This window comes from Tachypleus tridentatus, chromosome 1, assembly GCF_004210375.1.
Source record: "Tachypleus tridentatus isolate NWPU-2018 chromosome 1, ASM421037v1, whole genome shotgun sequence".
Lineage (NCBI taxonomy): Eukaryota > Metazoa > Arthropoda > Merostomata > Xiphosura > Limulidae > Tachypleus > Tachypleus tridentatus.
This window is the reverse complement of record NC_134825.1, coordinates 64,704,522-64,730,606: the sequence shown is the minus strand read 5'-3', so window position 1 is coordinate 64,730,606 and position 26,085 is coordinate 64,704,522. Positions and strand designations below refer to the sequence as shown.

Sequence of the window (26,085 nt, the reverse complement as noted above, 5' to 3'; positions counted from 1 at the left end):
TTGGTCTTGTAAAGAATTGTGTTTATTTTTGTTAGGAATCTTGATAAACACATTGCTCTAAAACGTTGTAATAGATTGTAGTGAAGAATAAACCACTTTATCATTTTTATCCGGTTATCAGCTGTATCCTAGCAACTTCTACGTTTTTATCACAACCTTTAGTACACATGAAGGTCTTGTATCTTGATTCAGACGTTACGAGCAACTATACCAACATGCTATTGGGCACAGTGAATTCAAACGAATAACCACATTATTATATACACATTTTAAGGTGTGTATGAAACAAGAAATTGAAACCAAATCTGAAGAAAGCTACTCAAACTGTAGCAGTTACGTCGTTTGACTGGATTATTGCATATTGTGAGGAAGATAGACATCAGTAGAACAGCCAATAATGTGGACTACGAGAGAATATTTAACAGGATTTATTTTCATGTGCTTGGCTGTCGCGATTTCGTCAAGTGATGTGAAATTGATTGACAATAAGTATGATGGTACAGTCATAGCACTCTCTCCATATCTGTATGAGAACAAAAGCACAGCGAGCAGTGATATTGGGAACATAATTAATAAGATTCAGGTAGTTTTTAAACATTATTTTAATTTGATAGTTTATTTAATTTAACATAACTATTCTTGTACAAGTATTATCTAACTCAAGTTCCTAAATTTAGGTAATCTGATGATATTAGGGTATTATTTAAATCTGAATACGAAACCAGTATTTTGAATTTTAAAAATAGTTTTCTTGAATGGCCATGCTCTTCAGAATTTTGACTTTCTGTTTGAAATATTAATTTTTACAATAAAACACTTCTTACATGTAAAATGGAGGTTTCCAGAATTAATTCAACAACATGTTTCGAGTGGCAAAGGGAGGCGAACAAGGTCATGTTATGTCCACTTATCCCTATAACTAAATATACAGACTCGGTGATTCAAAGTGTTATGCTGTTTATTTCTGTGCGTGTGATGTATGTGTATATATATAAAACTATGTGTTTCGTATATCGCTACCTTAGTTACAGCCAAATTTAAATTTCTTAAAACTATCATCTGCTTTGCTCTGAGTAGGGTATAAGTAAATTGGTGATAGAAGAAAAATAGAAAACACGTGATATATCCTGAATAATGGACTATAATAATATATATATTTATAATTCAAAGTAAAATCGTACCTTATTTATTTTAACTCATATATATAATATAAGTAAAAGTTATAAAATGTTAAATATGAATCAATTATTTCCAATATTATGTATTCATGAGAGAAACTTCTCACTGAAAACGTCTTGAAACAACATGAAGACAATAGCTTGTTGATGAAATCCATATTCGTACTGTTTACTGGCATCTGTAGCACAACAGACTTACAGCACTAGAAATCGGGTTTCTATACCTACTATGAACAGAGAACAGATTGTCCATTGTGTAGCTTTGTGCTTAATTCTAAACAAACAAACAGTAGGTAATAACAAATTATTTCTTTGTTTGGGGTTAAGAACAAAGCTACACAAAGGTTTTTTTTCTGTGCTTTGTCCACCACGGGTATCTATATTTGTTAGGTTGCGTTATAAGCAGTAAGAGTTATCCAAGAGCCAGTTGGGGTGTAGGAGGGTTCCAAGTTGAGCTTTGCGCTTAAGTATAAAAAAACATACTATTATTTTATTTTAAAATAATTTGTATTTAATGTTGCTTTTTTGTTTGTTTATGGCAAAGATACTAAGTCTATTTTTCGTCGACTGAAACCTAATTTTGAACTACTGACCATAGGAAAGGCAACCGGTTGGTATTACCAACCAGCAACTCTTAAGTTACTTTTATAATCCTCCTCAACGAATACTTGGGTTGATCAATACATAATAACGTCACCACGATTGAAAGGGCGAGCGTGTTTGCTCAAATTTCAATCCAGCAAACAGCAGATTGTGAGGTGAGCGCCCTTTACACCAAAATATTCAGTGTTATAGTTGTTATGATAACTTGAATTTAACAGTTTCTAACAGTTTCAGTGAATAAAATCTTTAAGATTATTTAAAAGGGATTTTTTTCTCCTACGTTGTACACGAATAGACTACAGCCGACGACTGATCATATAAACTGATTAATACAGAACCCTGCTAGCGACATCATATTTGTATGTTAGGGGTGCTTCCACTATACTTGTGATGTAGTACAACTACAAAATATTAACTGAAAGCGCTATTAGTTTAAACAACATGTAAAGATGGAAATTGAAGGATGATTATATGTTAAGAAATGATTACTAGTTCTCTAGAACATTAAAGCTGTTGGTGTACTTTGTTGTTTATGCCCACACTAGTACAGAGGTATGTTTCCAGATTTACAACACTAAAATCAGGGGTTCGATATCCCTCGGTTGGCTCAACAGATAGCCCGATGTGGCTTTGCAAAAAGAAAACACACATTGGTGTTTATGGCCTTAAGCGTTTAGCTTGAGGGTTTACAAGGATAAAGTACGGGATTCGATCTTGTGTAGTGAATAACACATCGATAGGTTACTGTGTAGTTTGGTGCTTAGTAGCAGACACACAAAGTTAGTAAATTTGGTTTTCGAGTTTAATCAATTAATTTTTATTTTATTTTAGAGTTAATGGTGCCCATAACAAGTATTGTATTAGTTAAATATACCTGTCGAAAGCCAACATAAGCTTTCGTGTAGGCATTTTTCCTTCTTTTTCATATATTAGATTTCAGTTTCATCGAAAACAACGAATTGTACAGTACCATCGCTAGTAGTATCATCTAAAAATAAAACATATGGTTTAAATCAACTAAGAAATCAACAGAGTTTTGGATATTTTGACTGTGACATTATCAACTATATTTGTGTATCAGGTCACGCGTTATCACCTGGCACTTGTTTTGAATAAAAAATTATTTCTGGTGCCATTGATATTACTTAATAACTAGTTGTGTCTCGTCATGGTTGTAGAACAGAATATTTGATTTTTCGTTAACATTTTTTAACATAATCTTTCACATTTACTTAAGAATTTTGTGCAGTATAAACAACTTAAACGATGTAAGAAATGGCCATTAGTGGTTCTAAGTTTTCGGTAACTTCAAAGCTAAAACATGGGGCTCGATTCCCCGTGGTAGAAAGAAGTAAAATCGACTACAACTTCGAAACTACTTTCCTACTAGCAACTTATTACAATGTCGGTTTGTTTGTTTGTTTGGGAATTTCGCACAAAGCTACTCGAGGGCTATCTGTGCTAGCTGTCCCTAATTTAGCAGTGTAAGACTAGAGGGAAGGCAGCTAGTCATCACCACCCACCGCCAACTCTTGGGCTACTCTTTTACCAACGAATAGTGGGATTGACCGTCACATTATACACCCCCACGGCTGGGAGGGCGAGCATGTTTAGCGCGACGCGGGCGCTACAATGTCGGATGTTCGAGATTGACAGTAAGTCAAATTGAAGAAACCCGTTGGAAACGAAACGGATTGTGACCACAAAATGGTTAAGACTATGTTCAAAAGTTATTTTTCAAAATTTTAGCTTTAATCTTCCGTTTCTATTAAAATTTAGTTGAAGTTCAAAAGGTGAGTATTCAAGCCTGATGAATCAATCCCTGATGGCGACACCTACGTTGTAGCATTGCGAACGATGCTCACAACATTAAGTGATTTTTCGAAAAAAAATAAGTTCAGTTCATTGTAGAAAATTAAATTAGTATACGTTTTCTGTTCCAATCCTCCAATAATCATAGCTAATGTCTCACATAAATGTTTTGTTTGTTATCAAGCAGAAAGCTATACAATGAAATGTCCGATTATGGTGCTATAAACTCTTAGACTTGCTACTAAGCTACGAGGACAGAAAGACGTAAAATTTGTTGAAAGTTTCATTGATGCTAATAGAAATAGATTATGAAACTCTGATAAAATAATAACGAATACTTTAACTTGTTTGTGATTATGTTTTATGCAACAGTTAAAATAACCTAATTACATTTATATTTTGCGTTTGTTATTGTATTAAGTAAAAAGCTACATAATGGGCTATCTGTCTACTGCTTCCATGGGTAAAGAAACCCGGTTCCAGCATTGTAAGTCCGTAGACATACCTCTGTGCCACTAGGGAAGGGTGTGTTTTTTTAAGCAATTGAACCACTTTACAAGGTACCGTAGGCTTACTTCTTCAAATATTTATATTTTGTGCAGGTTTTTCTCACTAGAGGATCAGAAAGCTTATTTGAGGTAACAAAAAAGAAAACTCAGTTAGGGAAAGTTACAATCTTGATTCCCAAATCCTGGAAGCCGAGTTCAGAAAACTGGAACTTCCTTCCAGGAGTGAAAGTACATTCACCTGAAATAGAGTTGTACCAGCTGGCGGATATCTTTATAGAACCAAAGGGAGGTGTGTTTGGAGACATGCCTCATACTCTTCAATACAGAGGTTGTGGTATACCAGGAAAATATATACAGATTACAAAGACTTACCTATCAGAACTAGAATCTCTCACCGCAAATCATCCAAAGTTTAAATCAGGAGGTATAAGTATCAAGTTTATTGCTTTTTTAAATAACTTATTTTTATGTAATTGAATTTTACACCTTTACATGTTAAATTCATTACAAAATGGAAATCACGTGCCACGAACTACATTAACAGATCTTGATCTAAAAATGAAATAATATATCAATTAATTTTAAAATAATTGCAAAACAGAAAACAGTTTATGCTTGTTGAATATATTGCTACTTTAACATGTTCACAATTTTTCAACATGTTTAGTTTTACAACCTGCAAACTGGATAACAATATATTTTTTATGTAATTGATTATTGTTAGACTAATGCAGGTATTTTGTATTTTTCAGTGTGTTTTTTTTCTAATATTATCTTCATTACTTTAATTGGCAGTTAAATTTGTACCAGTATTTTTCTTTCAGTTTCTATAATTCTTCTTTTATGTTGGATGTGGTGCAAATACAATGTGTCTTTTATGTTGGATGTGATGCAAATACAATGTGCCATATTTATTATTCCACAAATATCTCCACTCATTCGATTAATATCACGTACGAAGCTCGAGATTATGTACTTTGTATTTTAACATGATTTTTAGATAGATTGTCATTGCGATAGATTGTTCTTTCTATATTTTGAGGTGTTTGCAAATGCAATGCTCTGTAATGGTATAATTACATGAGGTTGTGAAACTTAAAATAAAAAAATGCACAACGTTGAAGAACCTACTTATTACATATTTATGTAATAGTTTTTGCCAGTGGGTGGGTTTTATTTCGTTATTTTATAACATAAAGTCCAGTCCAGTTAACAGTAAAAGGCCTGGCATGGCCAAGTTGTTAAGGCACTCGACTTGTAATCTGAGGGTCTCAGATTCAAATCCTGGTCACACCAAACATGCTCGCCCTTTCAACTGTGGGGGCGTTATACTATGGCGGTCAGTCCCACTATTCGTTGGTAAGAGTTGGCAGTGGATGATGATGACTAGCGACCCTCCCTCTAGTCTTGCACTGCAGATAACCTTCGTGTAGCTTTGCGCAAAATTCAAAACAAACAAAACTTAACGGTAAGAAGAACATTCATTCCTGAGATAGTAGTGTGCAAGACTTACAACAGTATAAAGTACGTTCATTGATAGGTTTAACTCACAAATGAAGCCGAACACCCACTTGTTAAATTTGTTCTCATATCTGCAGTACAAACCCAACATATATGCATAACACTGATCACAGTAACTAACTCACTATTTGTTTAACTGGCTGACTCATAAAATGATTTAGTATTTAATACACTGTCTAAATAATTCCCTCTGATGATATTGTCTGAAACTTTGGCTTCAGTTTCGTTGCTTGCGATCGTTTTAGTTAATTTTGTAACAATAAATACAAAATATACATAAAATTTCTTTTTTTGTTCTTGATCACATATTGAGTTGCAATTCGAATATTTAGAAAAAAAAACTGTATTCCGTTACACCAACATCTTTCCCCAAGCGTCAATTTATTAGTTTAATTACATTATTGACAACACGTATTACAGATATGACGTATTGACACTGAAATCCTCAGTGTAGCGCCATGTAGAACCGTATCAGCTATGTTTCATCATGGCTTATCGTAAGAGACTGTGAAATTGTTGAGCAGTTTAAATAGAATATTATTAATTAAGTGCGTGTACTGTTTCTATGCCTAATATGTGATTTGAAAAATCACTCCAGCATCACAAAATTTATATAACTTACATTGTATAGCAAGTAAATTATTTTAATAATATATTTATATACGTTTCTATTTTTAGGCCAAGCATTTGCACGTCAATGGGCGAAGTACCGCTATGGTGTATTCGACGAAATTGGTTATGCAAATGATATTATTTACCCATTGTATTATGGAATTCCAGGAAAGAGAGAATCTATATACGTCACGTCCTGTACGAACACTAATGTCTCGTACAAAGTTCAGTAAGTATATGTGTTAATAATTTTTTATGTATGTTGAATTGCATATAACTATACCAAAATAAGATACGAGGGCTGTTCAAAAAATAGGCGGACTTTTTGAATTGCGCGGCTCCAGTTGGTTCCAGGAGAATCCGCTTGGTGTCGCTAGGTTTGCACAGATTAGCTGATTACGACGCCATTTCCCGATTGCAGATATCTTCATTTGTGTATTAGCTACGCGGTTTTAAGTGAAGTGCGATTTTTTCGTTTGGCGGATTTCAGAATGAATGACCTGAAGGAGCAACGACTTGCTGTGAAATTTTGTGTTAAACTTGGAAAATCTGCGACTGAAACTTTTGCTATGCTTAACACGGCTTACGGTGATGTTGCTATGAAGCGTACGGCATGTTTCAAGTGGCATGAACGTTTTAAGGATGGTCGACAGTCCATTGAAGATGATGAGCGTCCTGGACGTCCTTCCACGTCAACTGACGACCCACATGTCGACAAAATCAACACCCTGGTGCGGGCAAATCGACGTTTGACTGTTAGGGAGCTTGCTGAAGAGTGTGGGATATCAGTTGGATCTTGTTACGAGATTTTGATCGAAAAATTGAAGATGCACCGCGTTGCTGCGAAATTCAGCCCTCAGAACTCGTGAGTTTTTGGCCAAACACTCGATCACTGTTCTTCCCCACCCCCCTACTCACCTGACCTTGCTCCTTACGATTTTTTCTTGTTCCCCAAACTCAAAAGACCCTTGAAAGGAAGAAGATTTGAGACGATTCCCGAGATTAAGGCAAATGCGACGAAGGAGCTGGAGGACATTACAAAAGAAGCGTACCAGGACTGTTTCAACAAGTGGAAACACCGTTGGGATAAGTGTGTGCGTTGGGGAGGAGAGTACTTTGAAGGAGTCCCAGACCTGTAACTTCTAAATAAAGTACATTTTGTTTTATGACGTCAGTCCGCGTATTTTTTGAACAGCCCTCGTATATTATTATTATTATTAAAATAACATCATGGAATGGAATTTTGTGCAACTGAAATTTCGATATGCTGGGTTTAGAATTATAACTTTTATTTATTTTACAGAACACATTATTTGGGACAATTATACGTTTGTTTTAGCGCAGCGCACCATAAGGAAATAAACCCCGGATCTAAGCTTTGTGAGTTCATAAACTTGCCGCTAACCTTACATTCATTTACAACATTTTAATGAAAAATAACTGTGGACATTTTTTTTCATAAATTTCCATGCGCACGACGTTTAATTTTTATTTTTATTTAAACTAAAAAAAGTAGAGTTATGGTATTACGAGTGAGAGGGCGGGAGCTTTCCCCCACTTGCAGCTTCTTTCATTGTGAATCTAATAATTAATTATTAATATTATTATTATTCACTTTTTTGCCGTAAAACTTGCTCCGCACTTTGTGGCCGTGTGCGATATGCACAGTTCGTCTTTCTGCAGTTTTGCGCGAAATTTCTAAAAGGAACAAACAACTTTAAAAAATGTTTCTAATTAGCGGCGTACATAGAGATGGAGAGGCAGGACCAAACTTATGATAAATGCACTTATGAAATATTAAAAATAGCTTATATTTTGTGCCCAGAGACGCATACATTAAAACCTCTCTGAGACGGAATCGCACGGGACCGAGTAAAATTTCTGGCACAAGTAGGTTTTCTGGGTTAGACATAGTGAACATGTATTTCCATAAGTATGTAGGCTCGGCATGGCCTAGCGCGTAAGGCGTGCGACTCGTGATCCGCGGGTTCGCGGCCGCGTCGCGCTAAACATGCTCGCCCTCCCAGCCGTGGGGGTGTATAATGTGACGGTCAATCCCACTATTCGTTGGTAAAAGATTAGCCCAAGAGTTGGCGGTGGGTGGTGATGATTAGCTGCCTTCTCTCTAGTCTTACACTGCTAAATTAGGGACGGCTAGCACAGATAGCCCTCAAGTAGCTTTGTGCGAAATTCCCAAACAAACAAACAAACCATAAGTATGTATAATTTTTGAGTGGAATGTTATACTTGCTTGACTCAAGGGAAGTAAATAATTTGTGAATAAAGTTATTATACTGTTTATGCTATATCTATTGGAATAAGAACAAAAATAAACATTCAAAATACACTTAAGTAAACAAAATCTTAATCAAATTTATTTGAAGAAAGTGTCCAGTTTCAACTGTTTCGGTTTTCAATGGCCTTTCTCTTGCGGTTAAAAGAGAACGCCAATTCTACGGCCTTTTCACGAAGTTCATTTTTGCATACAATTTGATAGCGTTAATGTGAAGTAGGAATTTCTATTTCCTCACTATCTTTTCCATTTTATTCATCTTCTGAACATCTCACACTGTAACCATCTTGCGATTCTATTATAGATTTTAAGTCAATTTCATCAGTTTCTGTTAAAATATTCCTGTCAACGTTCACAAAACTTTCCGCGTTCACAGAATAATCTGCATCAATCTTCACAATCAGAGTTTGGATTTCACTAGAATTGTCATAAGAAACAACTTCTCCACAATCTCCGCCATTATCAAGAATAATATTTGATTGAATGAGTTAAAGAATGCAATTGCATTTAACACATCAATTTACATGGTCATTTCAGATGTTCTCTTACAGTCGTCCATGTTTGCAATAATATGCTGAAACATTAGTTTTCTGTATTTCAGCTTTATACACTGTATAATTCCATTATCTAGTGGTTGTAGAACTGATGTTGTACATGGAGGTAGAAATTTGTTCAAAAGTTCCTCGAATATGGCACTTGTTATCCACGCTTTGTTATTCGCTTTCCATTCCACGGAAAGTCGATCCTTCCTTAAGTTTTTGAAACAGCGTGAATTTTCAGTTTTACCTATTACCCATGATAAATTTTCTCTAAAATTTTAAATTTAATTTTAAAATTAGGGAAAATAGGAATTTACCTTATTCGTGTTAATTATTTAAAGAGTAGAATTTTGCACTAAAAAACAAAAATATTTCCAGAAATCATGAATCTAATTTAACTGCAAAAATAATGACGGCAGAAAAAAGAACAGAATATGTTTAACCAATACCTACTGCAACAAAATGTCCGAAAAATTATTAATATTTAAACAAATTATTAATTAAACAATACTTTATTAATATCTAAATAAAATATCAATCAAAAACATTTTTCCGCCTTACTCAGGTTCTAATTCGATTTGTTGATAGATGAGGTAGGTGAAAGATAGTTTCGCCATATAGAGGGCCTTTTATAAGAGAAATCTTAAAACAATGCTGCAATCTTTCGTTATATCCGGCGCGTACAGGTTTCCGACCTATGCAGTTTCCAGCTTAGACACGTTTTACTGTATTATGGTATCGTCTCAGTGCGCATATACCCACTTTTAAGATTCATAAAACACTTTTGAGACCCAAGGACCTGCTTGATATGCAGTTGCAACTCGCGAAAAGAAGGCTAGCGAAGAAATTTTTGAGGCTTCCAACGAGTTAGGCCCAGCAAGGCTAGGTGGTTAAAGCACTTGACTCGTAATCTGAGGGTCGCGGGTTCGAATCCTCGTCACACCAAACATGCTCGCCCTTTCAGCCGTGGGGGTGTTATAATGTTATGGTCAATCCCACTATTCGTTGGTAAAATAATATCCCAAGAGTTGGTGGTGGGTGGTGATGACTAGCTGCCTTTCCTCTAGTCTTACACTGCTAAATTAGGGACGGCTAGAGCAGATAGCCCTCGTGTAGCATTGCGCGAAATTCAAAAACAAACAAACATAACGACTTTGTGTTGTGTGATGTCTATAGATTCCTGAATATGGGGACGTGACTGACGTTTTCAATTTGCTGGCGATTTTGTGGAAAAAATATTCTGATGTATAAAAATAACAACAAATTAATCTGTAAATTGCTTATTCGGTCAATAAAACAGCGGTCAGTTATTGAATCTGTTATTGTGTTAAAGATCGCTTACTGAATGATTTAATCAATAACAAGTTTAACCAGTGACTGTTTAGTTTTGTATGTGGGCTAAGCCTATCAACTTTGCACAGTACAGTCGAAGAAATAATCACTTTAAGTAATTGACATTAGGGAGATTGTACGTTGCATTATTTTTCCGAATAATCAAAACTAACCCGTCAATATACAAACTGCTATAACACTGGTGTAAGTTATGGCGGTTATTTTCATATAAATAACTAGTATGAAAAACAACTTAAAGGTCAAATTTGTTTGAAGTGAGATAAACATTTGGTGGAAATAATGAGAAACAGGAAAATAAACAGAAAAAATATGACAGAATATACACGAGGTTTGATCAAAAAGTTCTAAGACTTCTTCTATTACAGGTGTCAGTGTAACATTGATCCTCACTGAGGTGTGTACAAAGTACAAATAGTGATCTACCCCACGAATAAGCCATTTCTCCAAACATTATACCCATGTTGCGAAAAATATGTTCAAAGACAGACGTATCTCTTGTCCCTGTTGTAATAAAAGTGAACAGAAAATAAGAGCAACGTGTTTGCATCAAGTTTTGTGTGAACAATGGTAAAGGAGGAACAGAAATCATCAAAATGTTAAGAACTGTCTTTGGTGATGACTGATTGAGTAAGGCTGTCGTTTATTACTAGATGAAACGCTTCTAAAATGGCCAGGAATCGGTGGAAGATGACCCACGTTCTGGGCGACTGTCGACATCGTCCACTGATGAAACGGTCACTAAGGTGAACAAAATCAAAGTGATCGACGATTAACTATCCTCGATATTGCTGATGAACTGGACATTTACTGTGGATCGTGTCAGGTGATTTGACTGTAAACCTTTGTATGCGTCTTCCTCATGAAAACGCGCCTTCACACACTGCTGAGTCTGTTCAAGTATTCTTAGCAGAAGAAAGTATTCTTGTGATACCACATCCCCCGTATTTTCCAGATCTCGTCTCGTGTGACGTTTTTCTGTTCCTGAAAATCAAAATTAAGTTGAAAGGAAAGAGATTTGATGACATTTCAACCATCCATACTTTTGTGAAAGCAGAACTTAGTCGCACAACAGTTGAAGACTTCCAGCATTACTTCCGAAAATGACAGGAACGTTGGAACAAGTGTGTATCAGCTGGGGGAGATTACTTTGAAAAGGATAACATATAATACTGATGTATGTACATTATTCTTTGGAATGAAGGTGAAGTCTTAGAACTTTTTGATCGTACCTCGTAAAATAGATACAGAAGGAAGAAACAGAAAAATTAAAGGAAGCCCAATAATAAAGCCTCCTGCTAGTACAACGGTAAGTCTACGGATTTACAACGCTAAAATCAGGGGTTCGATTCCCCTTGGTGGGCTCAGCAGATAGCTCGATGTGGCTTGTGTATTATAAGAAAAACACACACACACACACCAATGATAAAAAGATAGAAAATTAAATGGATATCAAGAAGAAAACGGCGTAACATTACGAGAAAAGCAGATGACAGAGACAGAAAATTACAAGAAGAACAAGAAAATAGGGGTAGAAAATTAAAGGAAGACAAAATAGAAAATTACAGAAAATCTTGAGTCAAAATATAAGATAGGGAGTTTGAAAGGGAAGTTAAAAGATTTAAGATTGAAAAGAAGAATTAATGTAAACATGAGCATCAATGACAGAATAAAACATGTAGAAAATCAATATGTAAGGGAAGTTGCCAGTCTGGCTATTTTTCTCTTTGTATATGCCCATGAATTTCAACCTGAAACACCATATCATAAAAATAAGTGAAGTGAGAACCCATTTACTGTACACCTATTATTACTAGCGATGGGCGATCTATGATCACAGAACATTCCTGGACTATGTTATTTCTTAACCCAGTTTTAATACTTAGATGGCAAATTTCACATCATTCATTAAAATCAATCGTTTACCACGAGAGACCCGATTCGAAATGTTTTTTACTGAAAATGGATGAAATATTGTTTAATAACGTTTTTATCAATTTGATGCCGTTTTAAGAGAACCGGCTTTAGCAACATTAAGTAATTTTCTCGCTGAGAGCGTAACAAGTAACAGACATTGCTGGGTTCTTTATCATCAGATTTGATGTGTTACACAAGAAAGAAGTTTCAAACATACAGTTAAGAGAAGCATAATATGAAAGATGACGTCTTGGTTGAATTTACGGAAAACTTGGTCAACTGTTTTACACTGATGCATGGATTTATTGACACATGAATAATTCATTTATGGTATAGTGGATAAGAATATGCGGATTTGGCTAGACCGGAGTAGTTGTATTTCTTTATCAGGAGCTTTTCAATTAGCACTAAATTTGAATTTATTTGTCGTATGTAAAGGTTCCATACAGAATGGAAGATTTATAACCAAAAGACAATATATTTTTTCAATTGTAGCTTAAAATTGGACATATTGCAAGAAATTACAGATAAAATCTGTGACAAATACTTAGAAAGAAAAGAACTGTTATCAAGTGGGAAACATCCTCATTTCAGCTGAGACAGGAAGGAATCGGTTGTTGATATTAAACCTAGAAAACCATATGTTGAATAAGAGAATATTACATCTACCACAGCAGAGATATGGAGTGTGACATTTAAAGAAACTATGAGTTGTCTGAGTTATCGATGGCAATTCCAGCAGTTTTTTAATGAACACTGGTTCCAAGGCTACAATTTTAGTATCTGATTTAGTAACGAGAGGTTGGAAATTATCTAGAGATTATTTGATTTGTTTTGAATTTCGTGCAAAGCTACATGATAGCTAATTACGTTTTTGTTTTAGCGGTGATAGACTAAAAGGAAGGCAGCACTCACTACCAACTACTGGGCTGTTCTTTTACCAATGAATAGTGGGATTAACCGGAACTTTTCAATGCCCCCATGTTCAGTGACGGGGATTCGAACCCACTATCCTCAGATTACTAGTCACCAGCCTATACAGGGTTCTCCAGAGACGAAGCAAGAAGCTGGATCGGTGTGAACAACATGCGCGAAATTAAAAACAGGCAAAACAAAACAGACGTTGACATCGAAGCAACCAATCGCTCAGCTTCACTAAAGACAAGTTAACTTGCTGAAGAGCGGGAGGTTCCTGTTAAGGCCACTTGCACAATGTCAACAGAGATGGAGTAACCAGTGGAATCCCCCAGTCAGCTCCATGGAAAAAATACTCCCAGTGTTACAACAGCAAGTGATAAGAACAGATATGAGGTTATCTCATCTTTCTGGCATAAGCTACAGGAAACAAACTCACTAAAAAAAAGAGAGATTTAGTGAATCAACAATTTGAAGACAGTAACTAAAATAAAATATTTTGTTTTGTTTGTCGGTATTGTGATTTTACTTAATATATAATTAATGATTCAATAATTTTAATGTATATTTATGAATAGTAGTTTTTGTTAATTATAAATAGTGATTTTATTACTAATTTCATAATTTTAACTTTAATATATTATTGTTTTACTTGTTTATTACCGTTGTTCAGTGAAAAAACAGTGTTATGGGCAGTATTTTAATATATGAATTTCGTTATTTTGTTTACCAGTGAAAGAGTTTAACATAATGTATTGATATGAGTGTGTTATCGATCGAATACTGAATGCATTAGTCAACCCGATTGTTTTGTTGAGTTACATATAACAGAAGAAATTTAACAAGTATGTGGCTGTTTAATTTTATGTGTGTGTTAGGCCTAATACAACCGTATATCACAAAACGTGTACATTACAGTGGAAAAAATAAATTGTTTTCCTTATAGTTTAACTGAACTGTAAACTGTATTATTTTTTACCTATTACTCAAAAACAACTCACCATGATGATAGTTACAGCAACGTTTGAAAGTTTCGCTTCGTCTGATATGTTTTACTTTTTCCTGACTTAAGTACGTTCAACCATTTTGATCTGTTTAGTGCGTTTTGATAAGTATAAATACGATACTTACACATTAGTAGCAAAAATGGTATAAAATTATCGTAATAATCTGAACCCACAAATATCGAGTTAATACAGCAGCATGAAGACTTTAACCATGTACTACATATACGTTAAAGTAATGCTTACATAGTTACGTCTACATGAAATTTTAATATCTTATCTGAAATGTAACAATCCAGGATTGTTACGAAACAGTCTTCTCGTTTTATCTCAAACAGGTGACGTACTGATACCGTGTAATAGGATAATACTTTCTTGTTTGTTCGTTTTTGAAAATTGCGCAAAGCTACACGAGGACTATCTGCGCTAGCCGTCCCTACTTTAGCGGTGAAAGACTAGAGGGAAGGCACCTAGTCATCACCACCCACCGCCAACTTTTGGGCTACTCTTTTACCAACGAATAATGGGATTGACCGTCATTTATAACGCCCCACGGCTGAAAGGGCGTGCATGTTTGATGTGACGGGGATTCGAACCCGCGACCTGGGATCATGAGTCGAGTGCCTTAACCACCTAGCCATGCCTGACCCTAGTGTCATTTTCCTTCCAATTCATTTATTTACAAAAACACTGTGAATGCTGTTATAAAATTATTTCAATTCTGTTTGTCCGCTCCACAGACTAATGCTTGTATTATAATTTTTAAGGATAACTTCATCATAATATTCTTTGACCAATAGAACAAATATCACGGTTTTTGTTTTTGATTTTATTTGAGTTATCATTCTTTGTATTATGTTGGATTTACTCATAGTAAGTGAGTTAGGTAGAACAGGACAAAAGCGTGTGATTATATACATGGCTGAATAGTATTTAGAATAATATTTACGTTAATTCGTAACATACAATCGCAGTACTTCTATCTGTATTCATATTTACCACATATCTATTTGTATGGTATATTTACCACATATCTATCTGTATTCATATTTACCACATATCTATCTGTATTCATATTTACCACATATCTTTCTGTATGGTATATTTACCACATATCTATCTGTATTCATATTTACCACATATTTATCTGTATGGTATTTTCAGGGATTCGAGTGGAGAGGAATGTGAACCTTCCGTGAAACTAAACAACGGACGACCCAATGGTAACCAGTGCTTTCACACACCAGATGAAGATAATGAAAACGTGCTGTCTTCCTTCATGTATCACTATCTTTTACCTAATGTATGTATTCTTTTACACCAACCTTTACTGTTGGTAAATATCTGATTTAAAATCATAACTTGCAAGACCCGGCATGGCCAAGCGTGTTAAGGCATGTGACTCGTAATCAGACGGTCGCGGGTTCGCATCCCCACAAACATGCTCGCCCTTTCAGCCGTGGGGGCGTTATAATGTTACAGTCAATCCCACTATTCGTTGGTAAAAGAGTAGCCCAAGAGTTGGCGGTGGGTGGTGATGACTAGCTGCCTTCCCTCTAGTCTTACACTGCTAAATTAGGGACGGCTAACACAGATAGCCCTCGTGTAGCTTTGAGCGAAATTCAAAAACAAACAAACAAACTTGCAAAGCCTTGTGCAGCTTTGTGCTTAATAATTAACAAACAAATAGTCTTTAATTTATTTTCACTGGATAATTTACTGTACTAAATAATCGTACTTGTTTTAGGGATCCCTCATTGTGACAAGTTTAATACAAATTTATTGCAATGTTTATATTCTCACTATCGTTGTGATCCACGTGTGTTTCACAAAATGAATAAGAAAAAACATTAGATAAATGCATTATTGGATAAGATAAAGTATTTTTCAACCTAGTTTACTCGATAATCCATAATCGGGAACATTTTATTATAGTTGAAATTATAATAGCAGTTAAGATTTGATCCTTTTACATTTTTTTTCTCCAATATGTTGCTTCCGTTCATAAGAATATAATTTTTATAGGAAATATTGTAAATCGACACTCGACTGCAAAAAGTAGATTTAATGCTATAATTGAACTTACTAATTAATATCAGACTTAGGTCTTTTATTGTGCTTTTTAAAAATAAGAGCTCCGTTCCAACACAAACATCTGGAAGAAATATTGGTAGAAAAACCCCTCATCATATATAATGTTTACAGCTCACAATCCCTGGAGGAAGCAAAATGGTTGAATCGACAACCAGTGTCGAACCACGTTGTTCTAATGACGTTAAGTATTATATTTAGAACAAAGTATCACCTTGTGGTTAGAAGTATATGTCAACTTACAGATTTATTTTAATTATTTCTTCCCAAGTCTAGCGGAAATAGATGTACTTAGTGTTGACATCCGCATTTAAGACTCACAGAGCAGGTTTGTTTCCCAAATAACACATTTTTTTTGACAAACAGAACGATATGAATGAATCAGCTTTTTACCAAAATTTCTTTTTCTCCCATTTATAAACTGTTTGATATTTATAAAGTTTTGGACAAGTAATCCCGTAAGAAATGTATTTATCAGGCTGTACTGTTTAGTAGCAAATTATTTATTATTTAGCTTGTTTTGGAATTAAGCACGAAGCTACACAATTGGTTATCTGTTATCTGTCCAACGGGTATCGAAGCCTGGTTTCTAGCAGTTTGAGTCCGCAGACGTAGCGCTGTGCCACTAGGGGACATCATTTAGCTATTTTGATATATGTTAATAACACTTTCTATGACTTGATCATAACTTGTGACATTTATTTGGTAATTTAACTGTCATAATAAATTTTCCCAACTTAAAAATTATATTTTTTTATTATTATTTTTCAATCAAGTAAACTAATTTTTATAAAACATTCTAATTTTTATTATTTATTGCAATTTTCCGTTATAGTAACTCACTTTCTCAAACAAGCAATACTTATTATGCAGTGATACTTTGATTTCACTTAATTAATTTGTAAACAAAAACAATAGAAAAGCTCATAAAGACTAAAGTATACGAACCAATATCAGTTATGTTCATCGATGGTAATTTACACTACAATAGTAAGTGGTGATTGGCTGATACGGGGCTAGGGCGCAGAACCGATGGTGCCCCCGAACAAGGTGTCAGCAGAGGGTGCACTGCTAGGCCGCTGTGTCAGGCGGGAAAGATTACCGTATACGTAACTGTTGAATAACCAAATCGAACTTTCAATTTCATCAGTCTCCTCTCTTCTTAGTCGGAGGTTGGATAAAGCGTGGACGACAAAGACGCCAATATTTTTACAGTTTTTATTGTACTGTAGAGGGAAGTTTTACCTGTGATTAAATCTTGTGATGATGATGCGTTGAGACAATAAGCATATCATCCTCCATTTATAGAATTACTGTTTCTTTGTGTGTGACCACGTGACGACCTTTGCAATTCCTGACAGTGACGTCAGTGTCCAGATTGTATGCGTGTTTTTTAATAGCATCTTAGCATTAGACAGTTTCTAAGTTCTATGTAATTTTAACCTTCATGTGAATATTGCTATTTTAAATAATAATAAAGATGAACAGTAAATAGTTCACTTATTATATTTAGCTGTAGCAAGACACAGGACGATCAAAGTAAATAATTGGCTCTAATAACTGTCTCGTTCAAATAATAAGTATATTTTGCTTGTGAAAAGGAAACAGTAAGTGTCCTACAGAACGTTTTATGAAAGAAACTATGGACAGTTCCAAAGTTTAAAGTAATGTTAAGCTTCAATAGAATGTTTTATAGAAAATGGATGAATAAACAGTAAGTCATTCATTTATTATTTTTAGTGGTGGCAAAATGAAATAATACAGATGTTAAAATATGCAAAATAATGGTTTTAACGTAATTAAATATAGACATTGATCACCTCATTACATATGGAAGTATAGCGTCTACTCTTGTAAACTTATACAGAATACAACTATAAAAGTTTCGTGTGCAAAATAAAATATTTTATCTTGCATATTAAGTAAAAACCGGAAATTAGTTAAAGCGTCAAACAGTTAGTTTTAATTATTTCATGATATCATTGTTTTAGGACAATTTAATTATAAATGACCAGGAAATGTAATTGTCTAATAAAGTGGTGTTTTGTACCTACTGTATTAATTATAGTCATGCTAAGACATGTTGGTCAAATTCGTGCTGGCCCCAATTCGTAGAACTACAGTCATGATTATTTGTCAAAGCGGCCAAGCATGTCTCCCTCTGGTGATAATTTGTGGGATTATGACGTTGTCATCTCCTTTCCAGTATGACACCTTCTAACAGCGTACCTGACAAGTGACGCTCTAACTATTGACGACGTAGAACTTTCATTAAGATAAAGTGTAATACACATTTTTAATAAGTAATGATTTCCCTTAAGATAAATTGTTATGAAACATGATTACTTAGGGTAAGAAAAATTATTTTCTTAAAGATAGGTCAAAACTATTTATAGGGGAAATTAGCTATTCTGGTTAACTACTTTATCATTAAAGATAACTTAAGTTAATGAATTATGCAAAACACGATATATTTCTTTAAGTTAATTAAATTTAGAATTAGAATAAGTCCTACTGTCAGCGATATATATTACCAAAATGGAATTTATTTATAAAATATAATAAATAATAATTGCCATAAAAGTACTGGCTGTTATAACATCAGACGTAAAATATAACTCAATGATATTTTCCATCTAAGGCAAACAACTTCTGCGACAATGGAGACAATCCTCATAACGATAAAGCCCCGACAAAACAAAACGTCCTTTGTTTTGGTAAAAGCACTTGGGAAATTATAGAACAAAATTCGGACTTTAAGTAAGTGAATATTTGTCTTTTTTTCTTTATCTTTTCAGAGAAGAGAATAATGAAATTTATATTTAAAACAAATTTGTCCGAACAAAATTGTAAGATCCTTGCATCAAATTAAGTTATTGCTTTTAATGCAAATTTTGTTTTATTTTAAATGTAAGGTCAAACAATATGAAACTTAAGACATATTTCTAATTTTTTCAACACTTCAAATATCTAAAAAAATCCAATTATGTATATAAATTGTTGGGGGATTACACAAGAATGGTCCTAACGGACGCAGTAACAAGTACTATATAATCTATAAGCCATATTAAACCTACTGCACGTCCAGTAAGTAACTCTTCCCCCAAATGGTAAAATTGCTTGAAATTTATCCGATTGTGCTTCGTGTGTTCTGAATTTTTCCTTTTTTGTGTAACTACCATTTAAATGTGATTTATGAACCGATATGATAAGGCCTATGCAACACTAGTCCATTAACTTGCTCTCACTACCTCCGAAGCGGAATTAGCAGTTTGTGCAATGTTTCATAAAACCAAAGTTGCATAGTAACGAAAGGTTACGAGTTTTTGAGCGCTATATGTGTGTTTTAATTTCGCGCAAAGAATACACGAACACTATCTATGTTAGTTGTCCCCAATTTAGCAATTAAAAACACTAGAGGGAAAGCAGCTAGTCATCACCACGTACCGCCAACTCTTACGCTACTCTTTTTACCCACGAATAGTAGGATTGACCTTGTCTAATAACGCCCTCAGGCTGAAAGGGCGAGCATATTTGTTGGACTAAGATTTTAACCTGTGACTTTCAGATTGCAAGTCCAATGGCTTAACTACCTGGTTCTATTTGTGTATATTGTTTAGCACTTATCTTATCAATTTGCCTTACTTATGTAATGATATTTGCAGTATGTATCAAAGCTTCTGGTAATGGAAAGATCCATATACAGTTTATGCAATATAAACGTAAAATACGATGGACCATTTGTATTTTTAGATAATAAGTTATTATTTTTTGCAAATTTACTTATAAATGTATATATAAACTAATTTACTCCTTTTTGAAAGATAATTAAACAAACCCCACACTAAGACAATTATATTATTTGAAACAGTGTTTTCGAGTGCAAACTGACATTTTCTGAAATATTTTTAATTACTCGCTACTGTTATTAGATTTCAAAATCTTGGATAGGTATAGAAGTATTCCATATTGGAGAAACAAGTAGAAAAATGGAAACCAGATTCAAAGAAAAATAGTCACCTTCACACGTTTTTGAACACTGCAAATCAAATAAACACAACATAACCATAGATAACACCCAAATACTAAATAAACAAACAAACATAAACAAATGCAAAATTAAAGAAGCCTTACTTACACAACTCAAGCCCAAAATAAACCAATACAAAGAAACACCTTTATATCTATATTAATAAATATATCCAACATCTAAGCACGCCATCTACATTCCTACACTCAATTACACAACCGCCTTCAAACATGTGGTCAACTACCGGTCAGTAACCCTTTCTTTCTTTGTGAACTTTACGATGACCGAAGAAGGTCGAAACGTTGTTTACTCCTCCACTAGTGCTTTCTCTACCTATACCAACCGTTTTCTTTCTATATAAGGTAAGCAGTTTGAATTTTATGAATGAAGAAGCGAGACTTGTGTCTCACATTTGCTTGGATGTGGCCTAATATTAGCCTATTTTACTATGAATCAAATATCCATGGTTTGCGTTCTGTTGCTGCAATAAAAAAATCGTGGCTCTCATTTTGGATTAGAATAACTAAAACTTAGCGGTGGTGCTGTTGATTAACTGTCTTTCCACAAGGATAGCCAGCAGACAGGCCTTGTGTAATTTTGTCCGATTACCCTAAATAAAAGACACCCTTTCCCACTTTGATTCCTAGGTTACAGCTGAATGGCAGTAAAACGGCACAATTTACTTTAACATTAATACATGTGTTTGCTTCTAGGTTGAATGTAATTGGTGAGGAGTGTGACATCAAAGTTGTATTAGCCTCTTTGTTGTAATTTATAAATAACATCTGAACGATAGCAGTGCAAAAAACGTTTTTTCAAGACACAATGCAGAAGAAAGCTTAGCAAAATAAAATAGTTATAAGGCAGTTCAGTAACTTTGAATTAGATCTCAACTAAAATAACTCCATCTCTTATACTAATAACACAAAAAAATCAAAATTAACCTAAAAAACTAAGACTAGTTTAAAGTATATCAATGTTGTAAAAGTATAAGAAATAGACAATGATTCACGAAACTTGAAGAACACTATGCTGTTAAGATAAAATACTTTAATAGTTTCATATCTTTCTATATTTTGAAATGGAATAAATCTTTTCTAGAGAAACAAAGGATGTCGGTAATGCAGTAACTTTCCCAGAGATTCGTTATGTTCAAGAAGAAGATATGAGAATTGTAATTGCCATTGATTGGACAGATAAGATGAACGAATATGTGAGTTTATTGATTTGATAGACAAAATTAAAGAATATAGGTTTAAGTACATTTGATTTCTATGAAAGAGAAATATAAACCCCCAATTTTGACATCTCTCCAGAAAGATATATTGTAAATAGGAAAACAAACTATTCTTTTTTAAGATCAGCTTAGAGTTTTAACTTCAATAAAATAATGTATGTAGTCCGAATAATAAAATTAGACCAGCATTTTAATAATTTTTCTTTATAGTAATGACAGTGTAAAAATCCAAAATGTATATTAGCAAACTATAAATTTATGTAAATGGTGGATGGTATTATACGATTTTCTTTTTAAACTAAGATATATATCCTATATGACTTATAATTACTTAATAGTGATGTCATATAAGTTAATAAAGCTTTTTTTCTCTCTCTCCAATAAGCATAATTTGCAACAAGAAATGTGATTTGTTTATTTATAGTAAATTTCAATTCTACTGTTTAAAATAACTGTAATAAGCAAAATATAACAGTATTGCGTGGAATTATTTTACATTTTTTGTGTTTATATCCTTTAACTTGTCACTTGATTGTTAAAAAAGTAATTATCCTCTTTATTAAAGCGAAGTGAAGTTTTATATTTCTACCAGAATAGATTTCAAGCTATAAAACAAGCTGTCAACTATTTCGCACAATACCAAGCTCTTCCAGACACTGAACTTGGTCTAGTCGCTTATACTTACGAAAGCAAAATCTGGACAGTCACTTTGAAAAAGTACCCACTTCTTTAAGCTTTCACGAGTTAGGTTCAAACACCCAGCTAGCGTGTATGAGCTGCACTGTTAAAGACTCTATAAAGGTATGTTCTTTTGAAATTAAATTACAATATACAGTTCAGCATTTTTAATTGGGATGCACTTCTTCTTTCTCGCAATATAAATTAAATTTTTTCATATTTTGCAGTTCTTAAAAATATTTGTTTGAAAGCATAAATTTTCTAATCTATAGATCCACGAAAATAGGAAGTTTCTTTCATTGTTCTTTAGACTTATAAAGGTGACAATACGTTATTTTATTCTAGGTTCTTTCATCCACTGGTAAACCTGCTGCAGGGGGGAACATTGTCATGGTGACAACAGGTGAGATGGATAACGAAGGTGTTGATACAATGAGGGAACTCCTTAAGAAAGAAAAAGTCAGACTGTCTTTGATACTGTACCCTGTTTCCAAAAATGCTAATCCTAATTTAGTGGAACTGGCTCATGACACCAAAGGCCGCACTTTCCAAATCAACGAAAAAAGTTCAGATGAGTTTTCAATATTAACATCATTGTTCGAACTACATCAGGCTTTTCAGGATGTTATCCGTGGGAACTCGTGGGAGGCATCAGACATTCCAGTTACAGTAGGTGATTTTCTTATAATAGCCAAGCTGTTGATGAATCAACAGCGTGACACAACATGTCACAGCTTGATGTTAGATATGCGTTTTTATTTTAGAAATAAAATGTAATAAAGCAACTCAATCCACAAACCTCTATTGATATCCTTCAATTATCATTAATTTATTATTTTCTGAAATTGCGTGGAAATAATTTTCATACAACAAGAAAATTTACGTATATATATATATATATACAACAAACTAACTTTAAAACAAGCCGAAACAAAAATAAATTAAACACAAAACGGTGCAGTAATTGAAAAGATCCCAGGATACAAGCTATAATGTGGGATTATGAGATGTACCGGAGGTTTTGGAGGTGACTGTGGAATTAGGACCCACATTGCGGTGGGGATACACCGTTTATCAGTCCTAACCACCATTTTCCAGTCTCACATAAGAAATAAAAGAGAGGCAATAGATATAGAAATAGAAATCAAAAAAGCGAAATGTGGGTGCTGAAGCCCACACGTCCCACATTTATATCGGTCTTCACTGCTTGCATACAGTTGTGGGAAGAAGACTGCTCTCCCAAGTGAATATGAAAATTAATTGAAATAAGAAAAAAATTATCAAGGAAATAAGGTACTACCATTTGGGGGTGAGTAAGTTGAAAACTTACCTCTTGAAGTTAGCATTCCAGTTCCCAAATATGGTAGAAAGGCATTAATAGACAATGCAGCAAACGAACTATACCAGCATGAAGCAGTGGGAGAGCAGTTACCTTCCCACGACTGTTTGCAGGCAGTGAAAGGTGATATAAATTTGTGACTTTGTGCGCTTGAGCACTCACATCTCGCTCTCCTGGTTTCTATGTCTATTGCTACTCCTTTATTTATTATGTGAAACTATCAACTGGAGGTTAAGACTGTTTATCTTACATTATAGTTTGTACCCTGGAATCTTTTCCATTAGTGCAGCATTTTTTGTTTGACTTATTTTTGTTTCGACTTGTTTTTTAAGTTATATCAAACTAATATAATTAGTCAGAGGTGTGAATTTGCTATTTGTAACGCAATTCTTCCTTGTGATTTTGCTTATTTAACTTCATCAAAATGTATTTATTTTCGCTGATATATACAAACTATAATTTATGGTTGTTTCACTTCAAAATGAGCAGATACAATACCCGAATCTTTTGTTTTCTTACAAAACTGTTCTGCAAATGTCAAAGTCATCTTTATTTGTTCTTCTGTTTTGTAGCAAAACAGGGCACACTAATATACAAAAAATATAAAAAACAGGAAACAACTGAATATGTTTTTGAAAAGTAATAAATTTAAACTAATATTTTACATAAAATATACAGATATTGTTTATTCAATATAAGTTTTATATTCAAAATTTCTGAAAACTCAGGTTACAAAATAAGTTATCTTATTCCTAACGTTTAAATTCAAAACCTAATCAAAAGACTTTAAATTAACATTAACACCAAAATATTTCTAACGTTAAGAATAATATTATTATGATAAAAAAAAAAGACATAAATAAGTTTACAAGGGCAACGATTTTGCAAATATTCAAAATAAACAACAAATTGATATAGTTTACAGTCGAATAAAATAAATATATTTTTGGTTCGAAAGTTTTAACGCGCGTGAAGGTGTTTTTTACCTTTTTTTTACAAGTGCTTACGGCACAAATTAAAAGGATAGCTAAAAATAATTTGGTCAGTTGTCTGTGGTTTACATAAGCGCACTCTTGGAAGATGCAGGCCAGAAATGAATTACTGCACAAGAACAGGATGACAACAGTGACAAAACGTTACTTGAGAACAGTAAGTTTAAGGAAATGTTGTTTCAAAGTCAGTGCTAGATAGAGCATGACATTGGGAAAGGCTGGGCATGGCCAGGTGGGTCAAGGCGTTCGACTCGTAATCTGAGAGTCGCGGGTTCGAATCCCCATCGCATCAAACATGCTCGCCTTTTCAGCCGTGGGGGCATTATAATGTAACGGTCAATCCCACTATTCATTGGTAAAAGAGTAGCCCAAGAGTTGGCGGTGGGTAGGGATGACTAGCTGCCTTCCCTCTAGTCTTACACTGCTAAATTAGGGACGACTATGTCTTGCACATGTTCTTAACATAAAGCCCTCTCTTCTTCTTTTGCGGTTTAAAACACATAAACCCCATTTAGAGCGAAAATTTGAATGACATTAGGTGATTACTTTATTTTGAGGATAAAATTTTCACTACTATATAGGATCACTGGATGACTTACTCGTCCAACGCCCAGGTAAGACATAAAGACTCCATGAGGTGAAAAAGTGAGTCACATCCGAACACAAAAACACAGAAGTCACTCCATTTACGTACCTGATGATGCATAGCAGGTTTCGTTGCAATCGATCCGGTAGATAAACACTTATAAGCAGACACAAACAAAGGTCTATTATGGGCGGGTGAGTTAAGACGTTCGACTCGTAATCTGAGGTTCGCGGATTCGAATCCCGGGCGTATCAAACATGCTCGCCCTTTCAGCCGTGGGGGCGTTATAATATAACGGTTAATCCCACTATTATTTGGTAAAAATAGTAGTGGCTGGTGATGACTAGCTGCCTTCCCTCCAGTCTTACATTGCTAAATTAGGGACGGCTAGTGCAGATAGCCCTCGTGTAGCTTTGCGCGAAATTAAAAAACAAACAAACACCGGGATAAAATATACTGTCAGTATTACTATGTGGAATTTAGTCATTGTTTTGTCAAAGTATAAAAGATATTCCTCATTAATAACTATTTTGTGATTGTGATATTTAGCAAACAAAATCGACCATGTTTATGAGATTAGAAGTCCTGTTGAATGTTTATAATGTTTATAAAATAAAATTCAAAACCTTATATATATATATATATATATGAGTCAATTCGCTGTTGATAGGCTGTCAAATAATTTGTATTTTGTTTATAATGCTTTAAAAAGCATGGTAATACTCAATTGATAGAAGTTTAAACCTTAAAAATAATAAGTGATAATAATAATTTTTTCCGTTGACTACTTAGTACCTTCAAAACAAATCAATCATATTTGTATATAAAACTCAGTGGATTTCTTTAAACTTCGGTATGAATGAAATTTAATAATTTTGT

At 34.1% G+C, this 26,085-nt stretch overlaps 2 protein-coding genes across 3 annotated transcripts in view; both read left to right on the top strand.

Moving 5' to 3' along the window:
* The first annotated feature begins 176 nt into the window (after positions 1–176).
* On the top strand, positions 177–22,347 carry LOC143250569 (calcium-activated chloride channel regulator family member 3-like). Its single transcript, XM_076501331.1, has 7 exons — positions 177–583; positions 4,196–4,526; positions 6,302–6,464; positions 15,418–15,556; positions 18,986–19,104; positions 21,476–21,587; positions 22,209–22,347. The coding sequence occupies exons 1-7, from the start codon at positions 398–400 to the stop codon at positions 22,269–22,271; spliced, it is 1,113 nt and encodes a 370-aa protein (XP_076357446.1). The 5' UTR covers positions 177–397; the 3' UTR covers positions 22,272–22,347.
* The window catches only part of LOC143250559 (calcium-activated chloride channel regulator 1-like), a 29,647-nt gene continuing 25,843 nt past the window's right edge, over positions 22,282–26,085 (top strand). For both annotated transcript variants that reach the window (XM_076501307.1, XM_076501298.1), the window contains exons 1-2: positions 22,282–22,412; positions 22,635–22,958. In XM_076501307.1, coding sequence (XP_076357422.1) covers positions 22,383–22,412; positions 22,635–22,958 — 354 coding nt within the window. In that variant the 5' untranslated portion in view covers positions 22,282–22,382. The remainder of the gene's footprint in view (positions 22,413–22,634; positions 22,959–26,085) is intronic.

Excerpts from the sequence above, each read along its gene's own strand:
- LOC143250569 (XM_076501331.1), top strand. The coding sequence starts at position 398 with ATGTGGACTACGAGAGAATATTTAACAGGATTTATTTTCATGTGCTTG. Across the intron at positions 584-4,195 it reads ACATAATTAATAAGATTCAG|GTTTTTCTCACTAGAGGATC; the intron begins GTAGTTTTTAAA and ends TATTTTGTGCAG. Across the intron at positions 19,105-21,475 it reads GAACAAAATTCGGACTTTAA|AGAAACAAAGGATGTCGGTA; the intron begins GTAAGTGAATAT and ends AATCTTTTCTAG.